The sequence below is a fragment of the Pieris brassicae genome, chromosome 2, assembly GCF_905147105.1.
Source record: "Pieris brassicae chromosome 2, ilPieBrab1.1, whole genome shotgun sequence".
Taxonomy (NCBI): domain Eukaryota; kingdom Metazoa; phylum Arthropoda; class Insecta; order Lepidoptera; family Pieridae; genus Pieris; species Pieris brassicae.
This window is the reverse complement of record NC_059666.1, coordinates 19820056-19847300: the sequence shown is the minus strand read 5'-3', so window position 1 is coordinate 19847300 and position 27245 is coordinate 19820056. Positions and strand designations below refer to the sequence as shown.

Genomic DNA, 27245 nt, shown 5'->3' with positions numbered 1-27245 from the left:
CGGCATTTTAAATATTCATTGGAAAAAAATGTATCGACTTTTCAAGATAAGCTATAAGTAGGATGTTGAAATAATCACAATAATAACAATATAACTGAATTTCATGCTAATTCGCAATCACTTACTAGGTTATAAATCAACTAAAACAAAAAGCCGGTAATTCCCTCCTAATTAAATCTGATTTTTTAAATCAGCCATGAATATTAATAGACAGCTATGACCGTGAACGTATGAGATCATAGATTTAAAGGATTATCATTACGTAATAATTACTAAATGCAATCTTGATTGTCTATAGCTACTTTATGAGCACGTCAAAAATATAACAGCTATTTTAGCAGGATATTCATGAAAAAGAAGTAGCAAAGTCTACTGGTCCGTTTTACGTCTTTGTTTTGAGAAATGGCAGCATTTTGAAATTATTATCTACTCATATTTTGACGTTTTTATTTTATTTTTATGTATTTATTGATTGGTTATTCATAGCATGATACAGTACTTAACTTGCACGAACTCACAGTGCTTATGTTAATCCAACCAATGGAGGCTCATGTGTCAGAAACATTAAGCTGATCACTTGCACTAAATTGCTATTAATGGGACCTTGGACAAGAAAACATAGGAATATTGGGCATGTAACAAATAGGATCACGAATCCTCCACGAATTTAAAAACAGTTGATACGGCTATTCAGCACAACACACTGCATCACTCCGACTCACTAGACACATGCAGTATAGTCGCTGATCGCACACAGATCCGACCCTGCGAACTACGCAGCAACAACCGACTTTGTCGTTAGTGGTTAGACTGATCGAGGACATTTAGGTTGGAGGAACTGTTTACCATCCTTTCTCCAAAATTCAATAGATATTTGAGGAGTAGTAATATCAAAGATCCTACCTCCATTTACACAACAATATACAACCATGTTATTTAAAATAAAATAACATCATTTTATCGTCGTAAGTAATGAAAAATATTTGCACGTTTTTTGTGCATTTATCGCTTTGTGAACAAAGAATCGCTCAAGGTTGCTTTAATTCTAGCATTTCCTCGATGTTCTAAGACAAATGTTGCATATTTTTAAATGTTCAGCTGCTTAACCGCAATACTATCAATCAATAAACTTTAATCCAAGAATCGCGTCTCTTTGTTAACATATAGAGTAATATACGCAAAATATCGCTGATAACGGCTATCAGAGGTGCGCTGATAAGCAATTTACCTTACAATATCATAACATAGTCGGGCATTGACGAATGACGACCCAAATACAATGCATTTATTTACTTTTGCACTAGTTTTTATTGTGTATAGCCGTAGAGTCCAAAGTGCAACGTTGTGTGACAGTGATTTTTGTGTGTGCCGTGTAAATCATAGTGAAAATGAGGATTTTGGTGAAACAATAGATTGCTCGTACAATCCTAGAATTTTAAAAGACAACTACGACCTCCCTGATACAGTATATTCTTTAGATTTATCGTGGAATAATTTAACTATTATAAACTCAACGAAAATCTTCAAATCAAATACCTTAATTGAATTACTATTAGATAACAATAGAATTACGGAAATTGAAAGCACTGCCCTACAATTACCTAAGTTGAAGAAACTCGATTTAAGCAACAACAATTTAAATATTATTGATAAGGAAACTTTTAAAAACATAAACCAATTAGAGTATTTGAACCTTGCCAATAATAAATTTCACACCGTGTCCTCATTATCATTTCATCATCTCGGAGGTCTATCGGAAATTATTCTCGACAACAATGATTTAGGAATGAGCCTGAAAAATAAAAACTTATTCGATAGAAGTGGATACGGCCTGACTCATAAAATTCGATCATTATCAATAAGTGGAATCGGCCTAAATACAGTCTACGATAATTTCTTTGTCGACGCATACGATATAAGGAAATTAATCATTTCTAATAATAACATAAGCGCAGTATTTGAACTGCCCATAACACTAGAATACCTGGATTTGTCGGATAATCCAATACGTGAGATTTCGGGGGAAGATTTTTCTGATGTCCCGGCTCTGAAAGTTTTGCTACTGAATAATTTGTCAATCAACGAAGTACCAGAATTTGCGTTTACGTCATTACGAGGTCTTGTAAACCTGCAACTCGAGAGAAATAAAAATTTAACTGATTTTAACGTACTTGCTTTCGGTCAAGATGTCTTAGAAGATGCAGATGATTTTACGTTAGAAAACTTATCGCTAAAGGGCTCGAGACTGACGACTCTTTCTAATAAACTAAAGGTACCCTTTGGACAACTCGTACATTTGGATTTACAGGGAAACTTGTGGAATTGTGACTGTAGTTTTAAATGGATAAAGACGCTGCAGATTAATGATAAATATTCAGAGCATTTACGGTACGTGATTTAAGTAATGTGTATAATATACTACTTACCACTTTTGTAACACATGGTTACACATGGATCTCATGTTTGATTTCCTGAAAAACGATATGTGTATCGGCTAGGAAGGCATTGAAAAATTATCAGTTCAACTCATGTATTCAATTCACTTAAAAATTATTACTAAGGCTTATTGTTACCTCAATATTTTATACATGTAATTTGTAGGGATTTAAATATGCTAGTTTTCTAAATTATACATTTAATTTTTTCAGATGCTACACACCGCGGCCCTACTTTAATAGTAAAGTAATGGATTTAGAACAAAAGTATTTCGTGTGTACTGTGGAGAGGCATTTGACCGGAATAGCAATTGGCACTATTTCCGCCTGTGTGTTGCTAGCCTTTATGGCTGCGTGGATCTATTTGATGGTGCCCAAACACCAATCAAGAAGTAATTTCATCAAAAATATGTACTCTTCTCCAGGGTACTCGTTATTACCTGTTCATGTGAACCTCAGCGATGGACCATAGCGTATATTTGTTTTTATGCATTTTTGCCATGCAAACTATGTGGAACAGGTTACCTCTAAGAAAATTTAGAAGTCTTAGGATTATTTAAGAGTAGAGCATTATACATGGGGAGCCAGAACAATATATCATTGACATTACGTGAAATTCTAGTCTGTGATATTTATATTGTCTTTCAAACGTTTTTAAATTGTGAATCGCTTTGTCTAGTTTTTGGACCAGCTTGTACACATTGTTACTTGGGTAATGACATAATAAAAAATATTTTTGATAATCACAGGTTTGGGATTACCATTACTATTATTTTTTATTCACTTCATTGAATGGCAAGTATAAGTTACTATTTGCGGTATGATAAAATAAATATCTACCAGATAGAACACAGTATTATAAAAACCCCCATTTATTGGTATAATATGCATAAATTCGTAAGAATATATTTCTAACTAGATTAATGAAAATTTTATGTCTAAGCATAATATTTCTTTAGTATATACGGTAAATAAAACAAAGTTTAAATTCACTTTATATACTTATAAAATACAAAAGTGTACAAAGTTTACAATAATTGTATAAAAATTTGTGCTACATTGAAGGCAAAGATTTGTGCTTATGAAATACATTTGGCCCTATGTTAATACACTTAATATTCGTTTACCATATCTTTCAAAGCGGGTCTAATCAAAAATACATTATAATTTAGACTTTAAGAAAAACACTTTTTGAACGGATTAAAGCTATGTATTATTATTAAAACTTATAATTATTTACATAATTCTAAATTTTAAATCCAAATTAAAACCCCAAGATAAACAATCCGCGAAAATAGAGGACACCGTGAGTCATTTCTGCAAAAACCCGTCATCTTTTAGCCAATATCAACTTCGGGGCAATAAATACAGATAACACAACTTTCTCTGCAGCTGTGATACTTTTGACATTTAACACCTTTTGTATTCAGTCACCGTGACCACGCACGCTGAAAAGCACGCGAAACGTCGGAAAAAAATTAAAATTTAGAATCATGTAAAATAATTATAAGTTTTTAATAATAATTCATAGCTTTAATCCGTTAAAAAAGTGTTTTTCTTAATGTGTAAAGCAATTTTAACAAAAGACAATACAATTTAGACTTTATTACAAAGAAATTAAATTATTTTTAATGCCGACAATTAAATCACTTCGAAGTTTATTAATCCAAGCTTTAAAAAAGATCTACTTACTTAAATTTTATAATTTAGTATAGATAATGTCGATTTTCCAAATTCTCCGAATTACATTTAGTTGGTGCATCCGTTTAGTTGCAAATATAACCCACGGGATGCTGTTTAAGTTACAAAAATCTGTCATTATATTATGTTTATTAGTAAATTTTCGTGTTGTTCTAGTTAAGTGTAGATACTATAACTCTACCAAGAGTTAAAGTATCAAAGGCTAAGTAAAAATACGACGAAATTTTATAAAAGTTAGCTCCGGGCATAATAGTCAATAGTCAATTTGACAAATAGTCAAACTCATGGTAGAGCTAGTATCAATAATACAAATAATACAAGTAATACAAGCCTTGATACATTTATACTCTGGAAACACACAAATACAAAAATTTATTTACCTAAATCTTACATCTATATAAGCAGGCACAAGCGTTTTACAAAAGGCTGCAATTGAGCGTTTGTTTACAATCAGTCGATAAAGCCAAAGGCCTCGTGATATACCATAAAACCTAAACGTAGTATTTATCAAATCCAAGAGTCATATGAGAAAAGGTGTCTGAAGTCTGAAGTTTAACCCTCTATGTCCTAAAACATAAATCAGTCCGATTTCTGCCAATTAATTGGGCTTACTTTGATGAGAACAGACACGTTGCAATTAGAATATTTAAAATTAATGAAAAACGGCTTATTTTCTTACATTATGGCGGCTGTCCATAATTGTTGAGCCTTCAGGAAGCAGGCCGAAAGCGGTATAAACTAGAACTTCTCACTTGGGACCAGTCCAAAAAATACGACATAAATTACGAGCTCCAATTAAATCCGCAATTAAAATGGCAACTTGTAGCATGTTTTTTCGAGAGGTTTTTGGTTCTCACCGAGTGTGTACAGCCGCCAAATTGATATCGCTAAGACAAAAGTGCTTTATGAATTTATGGTAATCACTGATATGTAACATACCTTTGAATGTTAATTAATTCCCAAATTAAAAAAATTATATTTAGTATCTATTGATACGGATGTCTATTTTGCGTTCTTTGGTCATTTGAGCTTTCTTTAAACAGAGAAACTGGTTTTTTTTTTAATATCTACCTACTATTCCACAACCCTTTACACAAACCACTAAAAACTCTGTTGCACTATGGATATGCTTCCATGATTTTATATTTTAATATTGTTCGATAGAACAAAATCTCAAATTACTGCAAATCAAAGAGATTAAAATACATAGCGGACTGAAAAAAAATTTGACGCTAACTTTTTAGGTCTGAACCTCAGATTTCTGAATATGTTTCATTATCATTTGTAAAGTACATGATCAGTCCTGTGCCTGACACACGCCGTCGACTTTTTGGGTCTAAGGCAAGCCGGTTTCCTCACGATGTTTTCCTTCACCGTTCGTGCGGATGTTAAATACGAACATGAAGAGAAAGCCTATTGGTGAACGGCTGGGGATCGAACTTACGACCTTAGTGATGAGAGTTGCACGCTAAAGCCACTAGGCTAACACTGCTCTGCCAAAATATCTGATTGCCGGGCGCCTAATTAAAAAAAATGACGTTTCCCGCTCTATTGTATTTCAATCCCTTTGCTTTAATTACACATTAACTATCGACCTATATATACTTAGCTATAATAAATATAATTATGTACTAAGATATGAACTTATAATCTATGTAACATGGCGGTAATTTTTTGTTGTAAATTATAGAAATAAAATATACACAATATATTGTATATCTTAAAAGTTCTGCAAGTTTTATTTAACCACTGTCTGGAATTTTAAAATTTACTGTAATAGAAAAGAGGTTAGGAATTTAATATTTCCAGAAACAGCAGATTTCACTTGCCAGACAGTCTTTCTCAGAATTTAGTTCCATAGACATAAAGAATAGACAAAGTGATCGCTGTCAAATAAGACTAACAAGTTTCAGTACGAAGAAAAGAATACATAATAATTGATTTTAATTTAATAAATTAAATGGACTTTTTGCAATTTAAATTAAATTAATATCTTATAATTAAAATTGCCTAGTCTATTCTCTATGTCCAAGTCTTTATAAAGATATGAAATTACGCTTAAAGGCTATCTCCCTTATTCAAAAAGTAAAGTGTCTAATTGCACAGATTCAACTATACTCATCCGTCTCTTTTCACTACAGCGTAAATACAATATTGACAGAAAGAGATGAAAGAGCACTTTAGTCTAAAGAGTGCAATTAGATTGATATACCTTTTAACGAATCAGGTAGTTTTATTATTTAATAACTAAGGAAATTAAGTCTAATCTCTTTTCCTAATTTGTGCTTGAAGTCTAAAGCCTATAAATAAAATATGACACAAAATATACATTGAGTATACATGCTATCCAGACGTCTTAAGAATGGCAATAAAACATAAATTAAAACGTAAAAAGTCACACAATTTTCACTCACTGAGATTCCTAATAATTTCAATTGTTTTATGAGTATTAAAAAATTATCGTTTCACTTTATATTTAAAAATCAGAGATTTAATAAAAAATAAATAAGATTCTAAAAAGAAACTGGCAACACCGAATTACAAATACAAGGGTTCGGTATATCCTGTTCCAATCTCGTCGTGTCTAAGCATTACTAAAGCTATTTTAATCTTAAATATTGTGTTTATTCAATACCTATGGGAATATAGTCATTTTACCATAAAACAAAGTTCGCATTAAGGAAAAATGACGTCATCAATACGTGACGTCATCACTGTCATACAAGTCTCATGTCATCTCTAACGCAAATCTCCTCCTGTCAAACGGACGTCTCGCTATTCAGCCGTAATACAAACCTGTTGCTCTTCGGGTCGACCACTTCCTCGCTCAAATTAAATTTGGGCAGCTGTTTTATGGAACAAATGAGAGAAATATCGCCTTGACGAAGCTGAAATTCGATGTTATCAGCTAAAGGACGGGCCAGCAGCTCGTCAGAAATCAGCGACCAGCGCTGTATTGTGCGTGCTTCTTGTTCCGCGGCCAAAACCGGTCCTTCGACTAAAAATGGTTCCAGAAATGCACGCGGAGATGCGTCTTGAGACAAACAACGAGCGAGGTGTGCTAGTACCTGTCGGACAATATATATAGACCTTTAATACAAAAAACTAAAATATATATTAAAAGACAATTATAAACAGCTATTGCTGTTAGCTCTATTGAGCTACAACCGTTGTTTTTGGTCTTAGTCTTTCGCCTTTTTAAGTCCAAATGATGCTGTTTGCATGTTTGATCAAATATTCATTACGCACATAGATACAAAAATCCATAGTGCACAGGACAGGAGTGTCACGCAAATAACACTAAACACTAGAAACATATATATATATATACATATATTAGTTAATAACTAAAAGCGTAAACAATTGAAGCCAAAATGAGCCCTTTAGTTTTTTCCACGCTCATATATTATAATACAACATGCTTGTTTCCGATAATATCCATAAAGGTGTGGACCTTGTATTGAAATGTCACATGAACACTTAGATAAGCAAAGTTAGTTTTTGTTACCGTTTTCGCAACCTTACTAATGTAGTTAGTTATAATATCATATTTTAAAGGATTAAAGTCAGTTGTTAGCCAGCTTCAAACAAAGTGTTTCATTAACCATATATCTCCATAGTGCATATCCATACAACAACCGCGAATTAATTCACTACCAATTTGAATAACACTTTACTTAACTGTTTTTAGCTTAGCGGTATTAAACTTCAACAATGTTAGAACAAGAATTTTTTTTTTTTAATAATTTTATGGCCTGGTAACGAGACCTTTAAGCCAAATCTTATTTACGATCACTAATTCACATGTTATTCTAACGTTCCATTTGTTTTCTTAAATATTTATATAATGCACTATAACATTTTTTCTATTAAAAAATTAATATTTGGTTTTGGCATTTAAGAGAGATATGGTTGATATCTGCGATCTTGTTATTACAGAAAGAGCAAACATTGTTATAATATTAAGTTTAGCGAGGTGCACGGGTGCAGTGTTATGCCCAAAGCGCAATCTGTTGATTGTGGTAACGAATTCACGACTCACGACACAGCTATCCAACTCATCATACCAGGGTCTTATCAGTAAATTTTCCTGTATACTTCCATACCATTTTCCTTTAAATTTTTGATCTTCAAAAAGGAATAGGAACATGTTTTTTTTATGTAATAGCAGGCAAACGGGCAAGAGGCTCACCTGATGTGAAGCGATACCGCCGCCCATGGAAACTCACATCGCCAGAAGGCTCGCAAGGCCGGCAGCCTTTCAAGAATTGGTACGCTCTTTTCTTGAAGGACCCTGAGTCGAATTGGTTCGGAAATACTTCAGCGGGCAGCTGGTTCCACACAGTGGTGGTGTGCGGCAAAAACTTGCTTAAAAACGGTCAGTTGTGGAACGACGGACGTCGAGGTGATACGGATGGTATTTTGTATTTTGCCTTGACGTCCGATAATGAAAAACAGCTGCGGGTATTAGACCGAACAACTCTTCAATGTACCACATTTCTGACATTAAGAGTGTTAATCCCTTAATATGCAGCTTTGTCTGCTATTTCGTTACTAGTAGTCCTTTTATTTGAGGGTACCCACATAGACAATAGTTATATCTTTCTTATGCAACCGTAAGACAGTATCTTTAATTAAATAAATATTATAATAATTTAGAAGAATTTGTTGTATAAACTGTCTTGTCAATATAGCACTTGGAATATTTAATAAGCCTACAAGGCCGATGCACACATCAGAGAAGCCACAGTTCCGACACGGTGCGAAATATACTTCCATACCATTCTCTATGAACGCATCTCCACTTATCAGTGTCAGTGCCGACAATCACGGACGGATTCGTTGACAACGATATTTTTTGTCGCCTTATTGAAAACAAAATGGAGGTCGAGCGAATGATAGAATTGGTTCGTGAAAATTGGGTTTTCACTGAAGCTTCGTAAACTGAGTACTAGAGAGAAAGAATAGTGTATCACTGATACTGAACTGAGCGGACACGTTGACGAAACTGTGGTTTTAGTGATTTATGTGAATCGGCCTTAAAAAAGAATTATTGATCGAAAGGCTCATCACCAAGCTTCAAATCCAGACAAAAAATATTTTACGTTTTACTGTAAATTATTATATATTTATGAAACACAATCATGTATTCGGAGAAATTTGTAAATATTTTATTTAAATAATATGTTGTTTTCTAAACTTACTGAGTCAGCTGAATGTCTCGGTTGTTGTCTTGTAGCTCGGAGGTACTTTTGCAGCGCACGCGCAAGAGATGGGAACACTGCCTGCGCTGCTTCACGGGGTCCCAAAGCGCCACCTGGATAGAAAATTATTGTAATCATTTATACGTTCCTGTATAAAATAAATAAATCAATGGCGCTACAACCGTTTTAGGTCTGGGCCTCAGATTTCTGTATCTGTTTCATGATCATTTTTTTAACGAATAGGCAAGTAGGTGATCAGCCTTCTGTGCCTGACGCACACCGTCGACTTTTTGAGTCTAAGGCAAGCCGGTTTCCTCACGATGTTTACTTCACCGTTCGAGCTAGTTTAATGCGCACATAAAAAGAAAATCCATTGGTGCACAGCCGGGAATCGAACCTACGACCTCAGGGATGGAAGTCGCACGCTGAAGCCACCAGGCAACACTGCTCTTACGTTCATAGTAATGCAAAACAATCAAGAATGTCTAGATAATTTCAAGGCCATATACATAAGCTGGGATTCTTGCACCAAGAAGCGACGTTGTTTTGACAACCATAATAAGGTATAATAATGAAAAGAGTGAAACAATATCAAATAATATTGGAAGTAACAGATCTTTATTTTCTTAAAGATCCTTTTTTATCATTATTATTTCACAGACATGGTGATCAGTCTGATACATGTTGTTGATTTTTGTAATTGAGACAAGCGAGTGTTAAATTCGTGCATAGACGGAAAGTCCATTAGTACACACACAGGAACCGAACCCACGATATTCGCACGCTTTGTCCACTAGGCCAATTCAAATTCATTTATTCATTTAGGTAACGCAATGGACACTTATGAACCTCAATAAAGAAATTCATATTAAATGCTTCTAATTCTACATTTAGCGAGTGAGCCGCAGCAAACAATAACATTTAAACGAGCGGGACGATCCTTGAAATGATTAAATAAAAAGGGCAATACTGCTCACGACTAAAATACCAGTTATTGCTATGAGTAGTTGATATTCATAAAAAAAACAGCCCTTCAATGCGGTATCTATAAAAACATCTATAACTGCTAGATTAATATAAAACATCTAATACTGCTATTACATGTATGTTGGCAAGTTAAATCTGGTCTGGGAAGATTCAAAAAAATTTTTTAATGTTTTTTTTTGTAGGATATTCGGTATATATAATCGGTGTAGGTATTATTCTAGCCTTGTATAGAATTAGTTGTAACTGTTAAGGTAGAATAATGATGTGGAAACAAATAAATAAATATTACAACTGGGCTCATTCAACGAAACTTAAATCGTTCTAAAAGACGTTATCTGTATAAAGTCAGAAATATTTGATAATGCTCGAGATAGGATTAGTGACTTACAAATTTGAATAAACTCTCAACTAAATTTAATTACCAGAAATATCGAATAATAATAATTTTACCACTTCGTTGCATTACAATATAAAAATTGAACATAATTAAATGAAAGGATGGCCTTATCGCTTTCGGGCGATCTCTTCCAGGCAACCTCTGTGAGACGAAAATGTAATAATTTAGATAAGGTAGGCAACGAGTGCAATAATACACAATACATATAGTTATTAAGACAAAAACAAACTAAACTAAACAATGATGCATGAAAAATAGAAAGTGCACATGAATCACTTCATAGTTTAAGATCAGTCTGACGTCAGTTAGTAGTTAGTACGAAAGTTAGGGATACGATGTGGACAGGTAATGTTTGTACAGAAGAAATTTAAGGAAGATAGAGGAGCTAAGCGAATAGGGACGGGAAGTGAATTCCATAACCTAACTGCAGAGACCTTAAAGGAATCGCCAAGAAGACTTATGAGATGAGACTTTAACGATATAGTTTTCGGTAGAGCGTAAGCTAAAATCAGAGGCAATGTCGGGGATGTGGTGGTAAGCCCACTAGATCGCTCCCTAGAGCGCCTCGTGTGTAGGCAAAACGTATCCTAATTTTATTATCAACTCTACTGCTACTGCCGATTCCAACTACGAGCTGACTTCATCCCCACCACCCTTATCCCGAAATCGCCACTCATTTACCATAATTCGTTCTCGTTTTAACACAATTTACTTTTGTTAGTAAAAAACTAAGATTAAGGTCCATATTCTAATTAGTATACTAAGTCATACTCTCGTCTTGAGCGCTGTCAATGACATCAAACTTCATACAGAAATTCATACATTCATACATTGTCAGCTCTTGAAACATTTAAGTATGATTAATGTTCTAGAAAGCAGACCTAAGTTTAGCGTGTGAACTCTTTCCCAAGCAAAAGAAAAAACTGCCACTCACCATTAGCTGACAACCGCACCCTCCTCACATGGGCAAAGGCATCTTCAGCTGCAGTGTGCAAGCGAGCACGTCTCTTGCGCACTCTTCTTTCTCTTTCTGCCTCTTCATAATAGCGCTCGTTGTGGGCAGAACCCGAATCTCTACGACGTCCAGCACTACCAGTACAAGAGCCTGCCCCACTTCTGAAACATTGATTATGTGTATCAATAATAAGAAAACCAGGTAGTCTGTTTGTGCAATTGATGGATGAGATTCGCAAATGGTTCAGGATTGTTAAATCTTCGTTTACTTAAGTTAAAGTCTATAAAACAAATGCAGAGAAAATGCAACTGAGAGTTAAAGCTTCTAAGGAGAGTTAAATAAGAATGTTAGTTTGTAAGCTAACATTACGCACACATTATACTAGAAATCTCTCAGTAAAAAAGGTTTTGGTAATACTGAATTTGCAGTAATGGTAAATATTTGTTTGAACCAAACCGCCTAACACCTCCATGGAGCATCAAACACACATGTTAGAATTTTTTAAAGTGGTAGGCCACCAAATCAAAACCAATATTAATGCAGAGGCAATATGAAAGTTACTGCCATGTAATGCAGCACAAAATATTACAAACCAGCATTCATGATCATACGAATTATCATATGAAAATGAAAATTTAAAGGATATAATTTTAAATTAATAATATAAAGAACCATAATTATTATAAATTTCTATCACATTTTCATTTCTTACCTTGGTTGTCCAGTAGAAGCATTAGTAGTTGAATCTACTTCATAAAACTTAATACTTGAAGCTGCTTTTCTCTGTGACTTTGATATTGGTATTTTCTCTAAATATGGGTTGTAAATCGGAAACTCTGTATAATATTTCTGTAATACCCATACTGCAGCTCTTTGAATACTTAACTGTCCAATTGAATAGGACCTACTTTCACCGTCAGGACTTCTTACTATCTTTATATAGTACACTGGTTCTAGGTGTCTAATTTCCATTAAAACTACAGCTGTATAATGTATGAAAAGCAGTGTATCAGCAAAACTAGAAACATATGACACAAGTGATTTGTAGTCAACGGCTTCTTCACCTACAGCTAGTGCCTTTGTTGCCTCTGTGATTTGAACAATATAGAACAACCAGTAGGAAAATGTGCACACAGATAATATAACAAACATCATAGCTCTAAATACGAATATTCTTGGTAATACTGCATTTCTAGGACGTAAAAACACTGCCCACACCCCAATCGCTAACAAAACTAATTTAAATGCTATAGAAAGAAGAATTCCTTTACATTCCCCAGTACATGATAATAATTGTATCCTTTGACTTGGCTGAATAGCAATGTTGTCTGATAATCCAGGAAAAAATCCTATTTTTGGCAACACTACCATAGCTAATGGGCTTACAAAAGAAACAAATGAAAGCCCTAGCCCTACTGTAGCAGTAAAATATCTAGAGCAGACAAATCCAAGTCCATTATCTGATTCTATAGGCCAATTGCTAACATCCTCCATTGATCCTGAGCCTTCAGATGTATTGCCAGTTACTGCTGTAGTGGTCTCTCCCCAATTCTCATCTTGGGGCAGTATCTGAACTTCTATTACTTCTTGACCATCCCGGCCAATTTCAGGGTTTATATTCACACTGGTTTGGAATGGTGCCATACTACTATCTATACAGTCTTTTCTTTGTGACTTAGAACTTCTGTAATTAATAAATATTACACTTCAATTATAGCCTCTATGATACAAATCAGATCAGTAACTTTGCATATCAAATGATAAAAATGATAATTGCAACCTATAAGACTTTCAGAAAGCAACAAATATAAGTCATTTAATTTAGTAACAGTTGTTTTGGCTACATTATTACATCACACTAAGACGTATTTAGAGGATGTATTTTAATATGATATTGTTTTTGTAGAGTCTTATATGTATATGCCGAGGCTGAACATACCGAAATAATTGTTAATTTTAGATTATTTCGATTGGTTCTTAATGAAAATGAACCTAAATAGAATTAACCAAGAATTTCCTGTTAAATGCTCTTCCCACGTTTATTATTACTTTATATTATTCAGAAGCAACAAGAATAATTTACATTTCACACACGATTACACCGTTAAATAAACAAACCTTGTGCTTCTATGTGTATGCTGCCTATGTCTTGAACTCCGCCTAGAGCGGCTGCTCAATTCTGATCTTACAGATTCTGTCTCCATTATACAGGCCAGTCAGTCGAGTCTCATCCATCAGCTAATTTCTTTATGACCTGCAATAATTTACCGTGTAATCGCATCACGAAATCGGAGCAATTAAAATAACTACTTGTAACTTCGTGGAAGCGTGATCGTTTTCAGTCTTCTCACAATGAAAAACATTTACATACACATTATGATTGGGAAAACGACGATAATCAGCACATTATTTAGGGTAACGTCTAATTTACCATTTCATTATTGATATTTATTGAATTTTTCTGTTGAGAGCGTCGTTTACACCCGTCGTCCAGACGAAATCATATTGACATTATCCGTTTAAGTGCAAATGGACGTGAAATATTAACGTCAACTTTGGATATTATCGGCTTACTCACTCTAACTTACCTTAAACCGCATGTCGTTCCTTTTTTGCCATGCAATTAAATGAATTTCTAAAATCTTCCTAAATTAATCGTATTATTTTCGTTCGGAAATTAAATTGGTAAATATAAATTAATTTTTAATTTAGTGATTTGGTAATTTTATTATTTTAGATATTGTTATAAAAACAAAACCTATTTTACTGGCACTAATACACATTTCATAAAATATAAGTTGTTTCATTTATTAGTATTACTTGTAATCATATTTTAACAGTCATTCAATTTGGCTGACCTCGTAAGTATTTCAATGTTTTGAAAATATGTACATCGTTAACAATGCTATGTAAACTAAATAGAAACTAAAATAATCATGTTACAAGTACTGTTTATTACTAATTTATTTGGATCCACTCTTATCAACTAACTAACAGTTTCTGAATCGATAATAGTATATTTGGTTTTTATCGGTATATTAATTATTACACACAAAATACTATAAAATGTGTGAATCTTATACTACAATATTTGACTGTTGGCAATACCACATTGGCGGCAATTCAAAAAAAAAATAGCACACAGGTTGATTACAGCGAAGATAATGATAAGATAACAACGCGTACTCATAGATTATTTGTTCGGATTTACGATTCTAGAAATGAAGCTATTTTTGTGAAAATGGAAGATCCTGGGACCCGACCAGTGAGGCAAGAGAGGATTGAAGACCTCCATCTGGATAGAGTGGTTGCATCTCAACCTGAAATAGGACCGACTCCTCCAGATGGTGGCTATGGATGGCTAATAGTAGTCTCAGCAGTAATCTACAATGTGACTGTGCCAAGTATTTTAATGCTTTATGGATTTATTATTTTGAAGTCTTTACGAGAGGAGGATCATGAAGAAGGAGAAAGAATGCGCGTTTGGGACGTAGATGTAGCCTTAGTGCCTGTTATAATGACTGTGATCCGTTTATTGTTAGAGTCGTGGTGTTGGGAAGTCGCGAAAATATTCAACATGCCACGGTTTACAGCGCTGGCAGGACTCTGTATGACTGTCGCTGGTGTTCTACTATCGAGCTATGCAACAAGTGTGTACAGTAACGATCATATTGTAAACATATTTGCGGGGATTTCCATCGGTAAGATTATGTTTTGACTTTTACGTATTGTTGACTGAATTTTAGATGTTCCACCGAGATGCACCTGAGATGATTTTTGACATTAAAATACTTTAGCCACGCTACCACCAATTTATTCATAGAACTACACACAACTATATAATACAAGAAACTAAACTAGCATGAAAAAGCAATTTTAAATAAAATATAAATTAATAAGAATGATAATGAATCAGTTCAAGGTGTGAAATATTACGGAAAAGCATTGAATGCTGTAATTTACGACATTGTGGCTGAAGGTCATGCAACACAATATAACAAATTTTATTTACTTTGCAAATGTCAATATTTCCTACGTAATAGATATCTAATGATTTTATCTACACTGGATATAATGTGTCACAGTTTGTTTGTAGAATGCTTCTGCAATGACTAAACCAATTTTGATAAAATTCTTAAAATAATATACAATTCTTGATGATTTTTTATATCTTTATTATGAATATTTATTCCAGGTATCGGTTGTGCCTTAACAGGACAACAAACGGATCTAATCATAACCCACTACTTTCAAGACAAACTTACAATCGTCCAGCGTATTGTAAAAGTTGCACCATCTGTAGGAAATGTGCTAATGCCTTTGATGATTGGCTATCTTTGTACAATCTACTCCAGTGATGTAGTTGTCATGATCACTGGAGCGATTCTCATGCAGAACTGTGTGTTCCTCGCCTCATATACACGACCTATTTACATTGAAAGAGTGATACGAAGCACGTACAATATGTTACGAGACGCCGTTGAAGACGATGACGAAGTTATCTTCTCAAACCAGAATGAACCCAGAGCAGCATCAAATCCAGTATCCATACAAGATGAAGACGCAAATGACGTGGTTGTCTTTAAATCAAATAGAAACGCTAGAGAAATCATGGACCCCGACGTAGAAACCCGCGAAAGTGGTCAGCAGAGATTTTCATCAGATTTCGGCGTGATGTTTGACGGTTCAACTTCTAATCGTTTCTCATCCGACTTCGGCGCTGTTGACGTCAGCAATTACAGCAGAATCATTGGATATCAGGAGTTGGATAGTATTGACAGGAATAATCCTCAGCCGTTATACCGCGAAACCACCGTGAATGCTCCTTCAAATAGTCTCGTTTTTGCCGCTGAAATATCTCCTGGATCAGCTCGACGTACTGCGTCATTAAAGAAGAATTTCATAACCGTGATTAATATGGTTCAGGATCTAAACTTCTATTTGTACACTTTGTTGCATTTATGCACAACGTACAGCGTTCTTATACTAAGTGTCTTCTTCCCACTTCTTATGTGGGAAGAAAACCCTACTATGAATATTTGGTCGGTGAGTTCATTTTTCATTTTCTTCGATCGAAATACAGTCAAATGTACTATCAGATATCAATATTCATTTCGACTATAGGTTTTTCAACAAGTTCTTTTTGCAGATATCTTCACTGACTGCAATTGGTCACGCTGCGGCATTGTGCTTCGTCTTTTTATGTATATTTATGCCAAACAATTTAAATGATAAAGCAAAATTATGCACAATTTTTTGTGTTTGTGGTGCAATAGGATTTTATGGTGAGTACCTGCTTATATATTTTTTAAAAAGTTTTTATTCCTTAAAATTGTTATCTTCGTTACTTTGTAAACGTCTAATTAGTTATTCATATAGTTTTACAGGCCTTGAAAGAAATTACGCAAACAAAGTAAACTAGAACGAATTTCATTACATTTTTTAATTCCGCAATTTTGTGACGTATTTCGTCAAAGTAATTCTCCGCGGTATTTTAAATATTATTTACAACAGCTATATATAGTATACTTATTTTTGCTAAAGATAGATAATTGTTACTGACTTATTGATTAATCGGCCTGTAAATTCGAAACGCGTTTACATAACCTGCCATACCTAATTACTTTTTAAATACTAACTTAAACATTACAAAAACGTTCTCTCTTTTCCAAACTAGGAAATTGGAAACAGGATATTGGAAATCATCTCCCTACTTATTGATCGATACTTTTCACCTTTCAGGTGTTACCCTATCAACAAACAAAAACTACCTTGTCATATGGTGCATGTTTTCGAGTATTGCCACCGCAACCAGTGGGATTCTACAACAATCTTTATACAATAGTTTCAATAAGTTTGACACAACAGCGACTGTGACCACAGCAAATACTCTAGTTGCGATTGTGATCATGATTTGGGCCGTCGCCTATAGTTATACGTATAGAACTTGTTTCTTTATAGCTAGCTTATTGCAAAGTGGCGCGGCCTGCGTGTTTTTGGTCGCCTCCTTTAGACGGAGGAGATAGACTTCCTCCATACACCTCTTGGTCTTTATAATTAAACGTGGATTAAAGATAGTACCGTGACATCGTAAAGTTCTATATTTAATACACGTTTTATAACAAGGCCGTTTAATTTTAAGTAAGCTTGCTGAAAATTATTACTTTTTAAGAGATATGATAAATCTATGGTCTCTATGGTCAATGAGTTGACAGATAAGAAGATCCACCACATACAAGAGTTTAGCTCTGTAAATATAGTTTTTTAAAATGATAAAAGTTATTCAGTCAAGAAACTGCGCAGTATATTGAGGGAATATAAATGTTTTGCATACCAAAGAGCGTAATCAACAAACGATTTATCTTTGAATCTTAACTGAAGATTGATGTGTAGTATATTTTCTCTATATTTATTGATTACCGTATTACTAAATTAGAAAATAACGGATCATTATAGCTATTCTTCTATAGTCGACGCATTTTAAACCGAGTCGTCTGGCAATAAGTGTCACTGACAGTAGGAATATGCACGCAATGCAACCCGTTATCGATACTAAGCTACCTGCGCACGCGGGGTCGATGCGTCATAGTGACCTGCATTTGCACTGACTCCTGATTGGTCGTTACGAGTAAGGGTTTATTTTTCAATGTTTTTTTTTCAGATAGCGAAAAATTATTCCTATTAATAATTAACATATCGATTGTACCTATCCTATTATCGATATGCACTTCTACAATTATTACGCACACACTATAAGATTATAAGTGCGAGCGAGACAAACAGATAAAAATGATTATTGACCCGAACCCTCAGTTCATAATGCGCAGACTATAGTAGCTTTTCCTTGTCTATTGCTATTTTGTATTAGATATAAATTGTATTTCATATTCAGAAAATAATATTTGTTAAGAGATCATAATATATTTTTTTTATAAACAATTACCATCAATTATAATATAATATTAAATACTTAATTCTAAGGATGACTTACAAAACAAAATTTTGATAAAACATAATATGCGATGTCGTAGTACGTAATTATTGTTTCAATTAGTTATAACATAGCAAGCAGGAAGTAAAGTATATAATTGTATTTTATAGTTATAAAGTAATACAAAGCAACCCAATTACGGAATTTAATATATATATTTAGGCGACTAAATAATTATAATACTTTTTTAATCGAAATAAATATTTTTTGTACAATTACGTATTTTTAATACGTTTGTCTAGATTTTTATACCTGACATTTTTATTAAATTATATCTAGTTGTCCAGCAGTGGATAGTATTTTTTCCAACCAACTAAAAACCACAAAAATAGCGTTTGAATGTCTTGTTCTTATCCGTCATATATATATATATATATATAAGAAAAACTTAAAATATTCGAAACGTTTAAGACTTGATATGTACAAACGCGAACGCAGTCCTCGTCTCCAATCCAATCTCTTAGGAACATTACCATAATTTGATTCATTATATTCCTGTCACAGCTAGATGTTTTTACCCCAGCCATAACAAATTCATCTTTAATAATAATCTACTAATAATACCACAATAAACAAAACATTACTATAATCTCACTACTGAAAAACTATCAATTTTTTTAGATTGTACGAGGAATGTCAAACTTTTATTTATTACATATCAGTCATTAGATGTGCTAAAATTAGAATAAATCATCTATAAATTAATCAAATAAGACTTAAAGTAAAAATTTACCAGTAAGTACCATTAAAAAAATAATCTGCAAATTTTCGTTACAAACGATAACGTCTTCATATTAAATAAATTATTATCTGTATTTCATTAACCCAATAAATCCATCATTTCATTATTACTAAATTTTTTCTCATTACTATTTTTAGTTTCATTAGAATTCGGTAAAAGAGATTCAAAGGCGGACCAATCTTGTTTAACATTTGTTTGATTAGTCCATTTATTATTAAAATTACCAATTGGTGGTGGAGAGGATGTTAGAGCTAAGTGATTTTGAAAACCATAAGTCATACTACTCATTGGGGAATTTAAATTTCCAATTGCACCCATTGTATTACTAACTGGACTATTAATTGTATTACCAATTGGGTTAGTCATTGTATTACCAATTGGGCTAGTTATTGTATTACCAATTGGACTAGTCATTGTATTACCAATTGGGCTAGTTATTGTATTACCAATTGGACTAGTCATTGTATTACCAATTGGGCTAGTTATTGTATTACCAATTGGACTAGTAATTGTATCCCCAACCGGACTCCCAACAGGTTTTCCAATAGCGTTTCCCACTTTTCCTATTGGAGATGAGCTCATAAAATTATTAGTACTCATTTGATAGGTCATTGAATTGTTATTGTGAGTAAAATTTGGGTTTAAACTAGATTGTGGTTTCGACAATTGTGTAAGATTAGATTGAAGTAACGAACTGGTTAAATCTACAGCTTTAGGAAGTTGTGGGGGAGGTACAACTTTGGCCGTGGGCATCGTTGGTGCTTGCCGTGACATCTTCCGTTGAGTTTCTTGTTGCTGCGCTAACCTAAAAAATATAAAAAAAATACTTATAATCACAAAAAAAAACGCCTCCTAATTATGAGATTTATATATAAGTCATACACACTCCTTATTATAGGTACTCAGGTTTGCTATTATGGTCACGATGTCTTTTTCGTGTTTGTACAAAAAAGGTAACTATGACAACAAAGATGATACTTTCTTTTGTTTAATTTGTAGGTATATAAATAATTGTTTTTGGCTTAGGGAGCGTTCAAGTATTACGTAACGAATTTGGGGGGATGAGGGGGCTCTCTTGTAAAACGTTACGATGCGGGGCGTGGATTGAATTACGCATTTTATTTTCCACTTTCCAGTACTTAATACCACATAATGGTAAGTTTTAGGTATAAATAGTTACTGGGGGTGGTCACGAAACGGATACGGAAAACGTTACGGTGCGTTTCATGGGGGGGGGGGTCAAGAATCTCCAAAAATTGCGTGACGTAATACTTGAACGCTCCCTCATTCATTGATCACTTATATGGTACGTTACGTTTCAATGTGTAATGGTTACTTTGTAATATATAATTTTGACACTTGATGTTTGTTATAAGTCTTTTCATACCTTTGCTTATCTTCCATACTAAGAGACATTGCGTCTTTAAGAGGTGGCAATGCTTCCTTCTCCTGTGGTTTAGAACTTAATGCGAATGGATCAATTCCAAGACCCGAAAACATCTTGTCAATGTCTGTTTGTGGTGTTGGTACTAAGTTGTCTGATGTAGGTGTCAGCGCATGCTCCATTACTCTAAAAAAATATTTCCCAACCAATAAAATATTTTTTATAATTAGTTCTTTCATATCTTGCTTAATTTCGCCGGAAATTAATAAAATAGTAAACAAAGAATGGATGGCCTTTTGGGAGACCCACAATAGTGGTTAGCTGATAATATGCAAGAAAGAGAAGTAAGAAGAATATGATTATAACAACAAATCCTCTTAAGCCAAATAGCTTAAGAAAAATTTCAGATGGACATTTCTTTAAACCTGATTCTCCCTCTACGCAGAGACATTGCGTCTCTTGGCATTTTCTATAAAGTGTACTATGGTGAGTGTTTTGAAGCATTGTTTGGGTTGATACCTCCTGCTTCGTTTCAACACCGTACGAGCCGTATGAATTTAAAAGTTCATCGACATCACCTTGATGGCTGGAAGTCTTCCAACGCCCGTTTCACAAGGCATTTTCTTTGAGAACTAGCGATCTGTGGAATCGACTCCCGTATCTGCGAGATACGACCTCTAACTCTTCAAAATTGGAGTGTCCCCCCCAAAGGCCGGCAACGCACCCACTAATAATGGTTGTCTATGGGCTGCGATGACTACCCTTTTTCGGCGTCCTGCAGGCTCGTTTTTCCTCCTATTATATAAAAAAACCTACGTAAAATAATGACAAAACAACTTACTTAGATTCATTCTGTATGGAATTAAGTTGTTCCAGCTTAGTTCTATGCTCAGCCTCCACTTTCGATATCATTTGCTTTACCAAGGACATGAGGGCATTAAATTGATTCAATGTTAAACCATTTTCTACACAAAGTGGTATTAAGAAAGGTAAAACCTTTGTGGCCATCACTTCCTTAGTAATACCTAATTTTTTGTGACTTAGAGTTAATTTGTATATACCTGAAATATAAGAAAGAAAATTATTAATTAATTAAGAAGAAGAACGTCATCAAGTTAAGTAAACTTTAACACTTTGGAATACACCATTATACAACGATTATTTTTTATTATTAAAAAAATATTATTTATTAGATTTATGATCGAAACAACTTACCAAGAATTCCCATTAGTACAGCTGGTTCCCGTGAAGGTATTTGAGGCAAGAATGGTATAATTTCATCCAGGACAAGCCATTTATCTAAATGTTCCAATAATTTTCCCAGACATAACAAACAGTTTACTCTAACAGATAAATAATTTGTATGTAGACATAACTTTTTTATTCTTGGCAACAAAGCATTTTTCATAGCTGGATAATCGATTAAAGATGCAAATGTTGGTAACACTGACAAACATAATTCTTGTATTTGCTGTGCATCAGATTCTAATGCTCGATACAACATTGGAAGAATATCTGTTTTTACTTCCTCACCTGGAGTAAGTTTCAGCAATAGCTCCATTTTTTGCATAAAAATAAGTAATATTTGTATTGGTTCTTGTATTAACATAACAGGTTTTAAAACAGGCAGTATGTATTTGATAAATTCCTCTTTTGTTGAATTTTCTGCTATCAATAAAACATTAGGTAGTATAAAAGGTACCATTGGTGGATTGACAAATTCTTTTGATAGACATGGCAAAATTCTATAAATGCATATTCTGTGGGGCATTTTTTGAATAATCTGTGGTAAACCTTTATAGAATTGAGACTTTTGAAGGTTATCCCATTGAAAGAGAGAGTCTAAATAGTTTAGAGTTTTCACACCAACATCTTCAAAATAAGATATCTGAAATCATAAAAGAATATTAACTAAATGCCCAATTTCCACAACCACATATCAATGCATTAAATATGCTATAATTTTTTTTCTTAAAAAATTGAGTTGAAAATATTTTTTGTTAATTAGATTAATTATATAGATGTTATGTATGATATTAAATAATATATTTATTTAATTCTCGCATACCTTTAACAATTGATGAGGATCAGGCCTCAACTCTGGTGTAACATTTAACATAAGTTTTACATATTCTCTTAACCCTTCTGCTACACATAGAAGCTTTGATGTAGGCAGATTTCTCAATTCATTTACAAACCTTCTGAATTTAGAATAATCCCCACTAATATTTCCAAGCGGTTGATGCCCAGTGCTATGAATAGTATAGACAAGCATACCCAAAGAAAATATATCACTGGCTGGAGAATGAGTCGCAGAAAGTATATATTCAGGAGCTAGATAGTCCAAAGATGATTGTGTCAATGCTGGCATAGCCTGGCAGTACTCACTAAAAGGCCAAAATGGTGCTTGTCCTGTAGTACTCTGGTTTGCAATACAAAAATCAAATCCAAATATTTTCCAAGCTCCTTGTTGATTAACTACAATAGATTCAGGACTAATATTGTGATGTAACAATTTTACATCATTATGTAAAAATGCTAAACCTTCAGCTATTTGCATAAGACCATACTTAATCTCAACTTCATACAGTTTATAGTTTACAAGGTGACTAGGTGTCGGCTGTGGCATGTTATCTGTGTAACCAAGAATGTTTGCTAAGCTAGCAAAAACCGGCTCTGAAGCAAATGCTAAGCTTTCTCTGCTTTCTTCTAAACTATGCTGAACTGTAAGTATTTGAGGATGGCGGAGTTTAGTTAGCTGTACAATACCCCGTTTTAATATGTCTAACATGATATCCCTGTCTGCTTTTGACCATCTGTCTAATTGTTTCTTTTCAAATACAAAAATCGAAGCCTCCTGCTTAGTTGATTTTTTGTAGCCTTTATAAACCTTCCACAACAGACCTAGAAATAAAAAAAGGAATTCAATTTGCATTTACCAACTATGTCTATTGTATGTATTCTTACTCTATTCTTTACAATGTACCTGGCCCAGCACTTGCGATGTATTGGGTAGCTTCAAATTCTCTAGTCACTGGATTTCCAGGGAGTACACCAGACAATTGAGAAACCGTACTCGTAACAGATGAATAGAACTTATTAAACACCTCCATTGTAGATAATAACTTCTCAATTTACCTATGAATTTAAAGACATTCCAATAAAAAATATTGCTACCAGTGCTTACAGGATAAAACCCAATACGAAACACGATCACAAATAACAAGACAAGTGTTATATTATTAATTTTATGGCCTGGTAGCGAGACCTTTAAGACAAGACAAGTAAATTAAATCAAAAATATTAAACTTGCCACAGACTAGTGATCACAGGCTAGGAAGATTGTTGATGAGTAAAGAGTAAAGAGAGTTCAGATTACCTAGATATGAATCCATGAAATATCCTTATTTGACAGAAAGAGATAGGTATTTAGCAAAATCCACTTAAAAAACCAGGACCATACATAATTTCTGTCATTGTTGCCGCGGCCGGTTTTAATTGATTGTCAAGATAATAGAAATCATGACAAACAAAACTCGTGTTTTTATTTTTGGGTGAAATAGAGGTTAAAATGTATTTCATTAGGCTTTGAATCGATATGAAATGGTCAGTTATTATTTTCAGAAAAAAAATATCCTGTTTCCTTGATAAATCGCATACGAATAAAATGAAAAGTGTACACACACATAAATTTAAAAAAAATTACGTCTTGCTGCACAAAATTTATCAGGATTTTGGTGTTTACAATTTTTCTGTTTAATAAATTCAATTTTACAAATTGTTTATGTACCACATATAATTAGGAAACAAATTTGTTTTCTAAAAATAAACACCTATATCAAACTGAATTTCTGATATAATACCCTTTTCAGAAGATATTACAAATCAACTTATAACTCGAAAATCATTTATTATAAATACATATTCTATTTTCCTTACCACTTAAACCTGACAGACTCGCTAATTTGAGAGACATTACGGCTATTAACTCAAATTAAATATATATATGAATACATGTTTGTTTTCAATCTACGATATAATTTCAAATTCTTAAAAATTTATGTGTGCAAATAAATGTTAATTATCGAAAAAAATATAAGTTAACAATAAACTCGTTTTCAGTTAATGTTTCTTTATAATATACTACTTTATAACTTTAATTTATGGATAATAATTCAGTTCAATTCACAAATGTGTGCAATTTGTATCAATGTTTTATTATGACGTTATTTCAAAAAGCTCAATTTTGAATTTTCATTAACGAAAATGTACCTACAATATACATACAAGCCAAACTGGTTCTGTGGGATAGTTTTGCAGGGTTCAAACATATTTAATGTTTTTACTAAGAATATTAATTTTCAACTGAATGAGATGCTAGTTTTACAAGATAAGAAATAAGTTGTTATTTTACTCATTTATAAGTATTGGTGATATATCTATATATACCTGACATTGAAGGAAAACATTTTGAGGAAACCGTCGTGTTTCAAAACGACGACATATGTCAAACACAGAGGGCTGATCACCTACTTGTAAGAAAATAATTGTTATCATATTAATAACGTATGCAATCCGAGGCCGAGACACGTTAGAGTACTGCATTATTAATATTTTAAGAGAGAATAGTTAAGAGAAAATCATAAGTATGCTATTTTGGATATAAAGTCTTGATCCTATGGTTTTTCCAACAACAATGGGAACAGTTACAACAGACGTACATATCTTCCCATTGGGATATTGTTTTGACTAAGCGTAATAATTTAGTGCATAAAGAAATATACAATAATATGTACGAACTTACAGAAATGCTGTCAGACTCTGAGCTAAATGTAATCATCAAATATTAGCCATCACCGATGGGTCTGGAGATCTTGGGGCAACAAGTATAGGAGCACCAAATTATTTTGCAAATAAAATGATACATTTTCAGTTGTTATATAATAAATATAGGAAAATTAGTTAAATACTGTTTATTTTCATATCGATAAAAATTTTCAAAGTAAAGGACCCAAATCTGAAGAAGTAAGAAAAACAGAGCTTATATTTTGTGCAGAGTTGGCAGAAAATAACATACCAGTTCGGCCCATGGACCATCTCAGCGATTTATTCAGCAAAAAAATTTATCATTCGAAAATTTCAAAAGGTTTTTCCTGCCAACGCACTAAATCTAGTCAGTTACTTTACGACGTAATGATGCCATCATTTGAAAAGCAGTTATTAACCGATACCGATATAAAAATACGTCAAGTTTGTCAGATAAGGATGCTACATTTTCATTATTTATCGATGAAAGCACTGACATTACGACAGAAAAATAACTTGAGAATATAACCCTTGCCATTCGGTGATTTTTTACATGAAAGTTTCGAAAATAAACAAGTGAAGGTTTGTTTTAAGATTACATTTTGCATATAGTCAACAAGTTTAACCTAATTCTTCAAGGTAATGCATTTGTTGCTCATACTTTTTATCGGGATTTGACTGACATGTTTAAAACAATATTAAGTTGCTAGATGAAAAGCAGCTACATTCGTGCCACTGCTATGGACAACGTCGATCCTGAGAGTAATATACATTTTGTAGAATTACATGAGATATACTTAGGTATAAAAGTATCTAATTAAATAGCTGTTAAGAAATCAACCAAGTAGCAGTAGTATCGTAATTAGAGACTTTTAAAAAAGGTGTCAAACCTTTTTGATTCAGTTACATACTCAACTTAAATGTCGATTTCCCATTCATAAGAAAATATTTACGTTTCAGTAGCGGCGTATGAAAATTCTACATCTCTTATCAGCGTTATGGACAGGTTTCCGAACATTACTACAAAATAGACAATTCTTTGTCGAGGAATATCGTCAAATTAAGTATTACTCAGATGTATATACGAAACCTGATGTGTGGTTCTAGTAGGAGTGCTAGTGCTGTTAATGTAGAACAGTTTTTGGAGCAAATTAAGTTGTATTGTTAACAGTAACAATGTTCCTAAGTACAAAATTTTTACTAATTGTGTGAAATGTCTAATGTGCATACCCATTTCAAACGCTGAATGCGAATTAATTTTTACAAAAGTTAATCATATAAAAACTAAATACAAAAACAGGTTTCTAGTCAAATATATTGCATGCCATGCATGCATGCATGCATGTGAAGCAAGGTCTAAGTGTAAGGAGTATGGGTTGTGTCTAATTTGACCCGTCGAAAGATATGGTAAAAATAATTCGTCGAATACTAACTATTTGTAAATTTTTAAATAAAACTTTTATTATTATTCTAATATGTCTGTTTAATTAAATTATGTAATTAGTGAAATTAAAATAAGTAACTGATAATAAGTGTTTCAATTCAATTTTACCTCTTCTACTTTTTATTCTTAATTTAGTATATTTTTAGTATAATTCAGTATGCTTTGGTATTATTTAGTACTGGCACCTTGTAGTTTTAGT

General features: G+C 33.3%; 4 protein-coding genes across 8 annotated transcripts; 2 read left to right on the top strand and 2 right to left on the bottom strand.

Moving 5' to 3' along the window:
• Positions 1-955: 955 nt before the first annotated feature.
• LOC123719996 (leucine-rich repeat neuronal protein 3-like) lies at positions 956-3183 on the top strand. The gene is made up of 2 exons (XM_045676374.1): positions 956-2388; positions 2649-3183. The coding sequence occupies exons 1-2, from the start codon at positions 1280-1282 to the stop codon at positions 2905-2907; spliced, it is 1368 nt and encodes a 455-aa protein (XP_045532330.1). The 5' UTR covers positions 956-1279; the 3' UTR covers positions 2908-3183.
• A 1913-nt stretch (positions 3184-5096) lies between these two features.
• On the bottom strand, positions 5097-14184 carry LOC123720142 (vang-like protein 1). Of its 2 annotated transcripts, none has more exons than XM_045676654.1 (6): positions 14111-14184; positions 13798-13933; positions 12392-13363; positions 11659-11840; positions 9341-9453; positions 5097-7204 (listed from the first exon to the last, which is right to left on the bottom strand). In XM_045676654.1, the coding sequence occupies exons 2-6, from the start codon at positions 13881-13883 to the stop codon at positions 6896-6898; spliced, it is 1662 nt and encodes a 553-aa protein (XP_045532610.1). In that variant the 5' UTR covers positions 13884-13933; positions 14111-14184; the 3' UTR covers positions 5097-6895. The 2 variants fall into 2 exon arrangements, with proteins under 2 accessions (XP_045532610.1, XP_045532609.1); XM_045676653.1 differs by having other exon boundaries at positions 14051-14176.
• A 644-nt stretch (positions 14185-14828) lies between these two features.
• Positions 14829-18655, top strand: LOC123718753. The gene is made up of 4 exons (XM_045675525.1): positions 14829-15380; positions 15875-16725; positions 16829-16964; positions 17422-18655. Exons 1-4 carry the CDS (start codon positions 14921-14923, stop codon positions 17703-17705), a joined length of 1731 nt encoding a protein of 576 aa, XP_045531481.1. The 5' UTR covers positions 14829-14920; the 3' UTR covers positions 17706-18655.
• On the bottom strand, positions 18630-25941 carry LOC123718733 (SCY1-like protein 2). 4 transcript variants are annotated; one of them, XM_045675498.1, is made up of 7 exons: positions 25601-25941; positions 23783-23934; positions 22865-23700; positions 22012-22684; positions 21638-21857; positions 20800-20982; positions 18630-20217 (listed from the first exon to the last, which is right to left on the bottom strand). In XM_045675498.1, the coding sequence occupies exons 2-7, from the start codon at positions 23907-23909 to the stop codon at positions 19491-19493; spliced, it is 2766 nt and encodes a 921-aa protein (XP_045531454.1). In that variant the 5' UTR covers positions 23910-23934; positions 25601-25941; the 3' UTR covers positions 18630-19490. The 4 variants fall into 4 exon arrangements, with proteins under 4 accessions (XP_045531454.1, XP_045531461.1, XP_045531445.1 ...); XM_045675505.1 differs by lacking the exon at positions 25601-25941 and adding an exon at positions 24176-24215; XM_045675489.1 differs by lacking the exon at positions 25601-25941 and having other exon boundaries at positions 23783-24066.
• Between the last annotated feature and the right edge of the window lie 1304 nt (positions 25942-27245).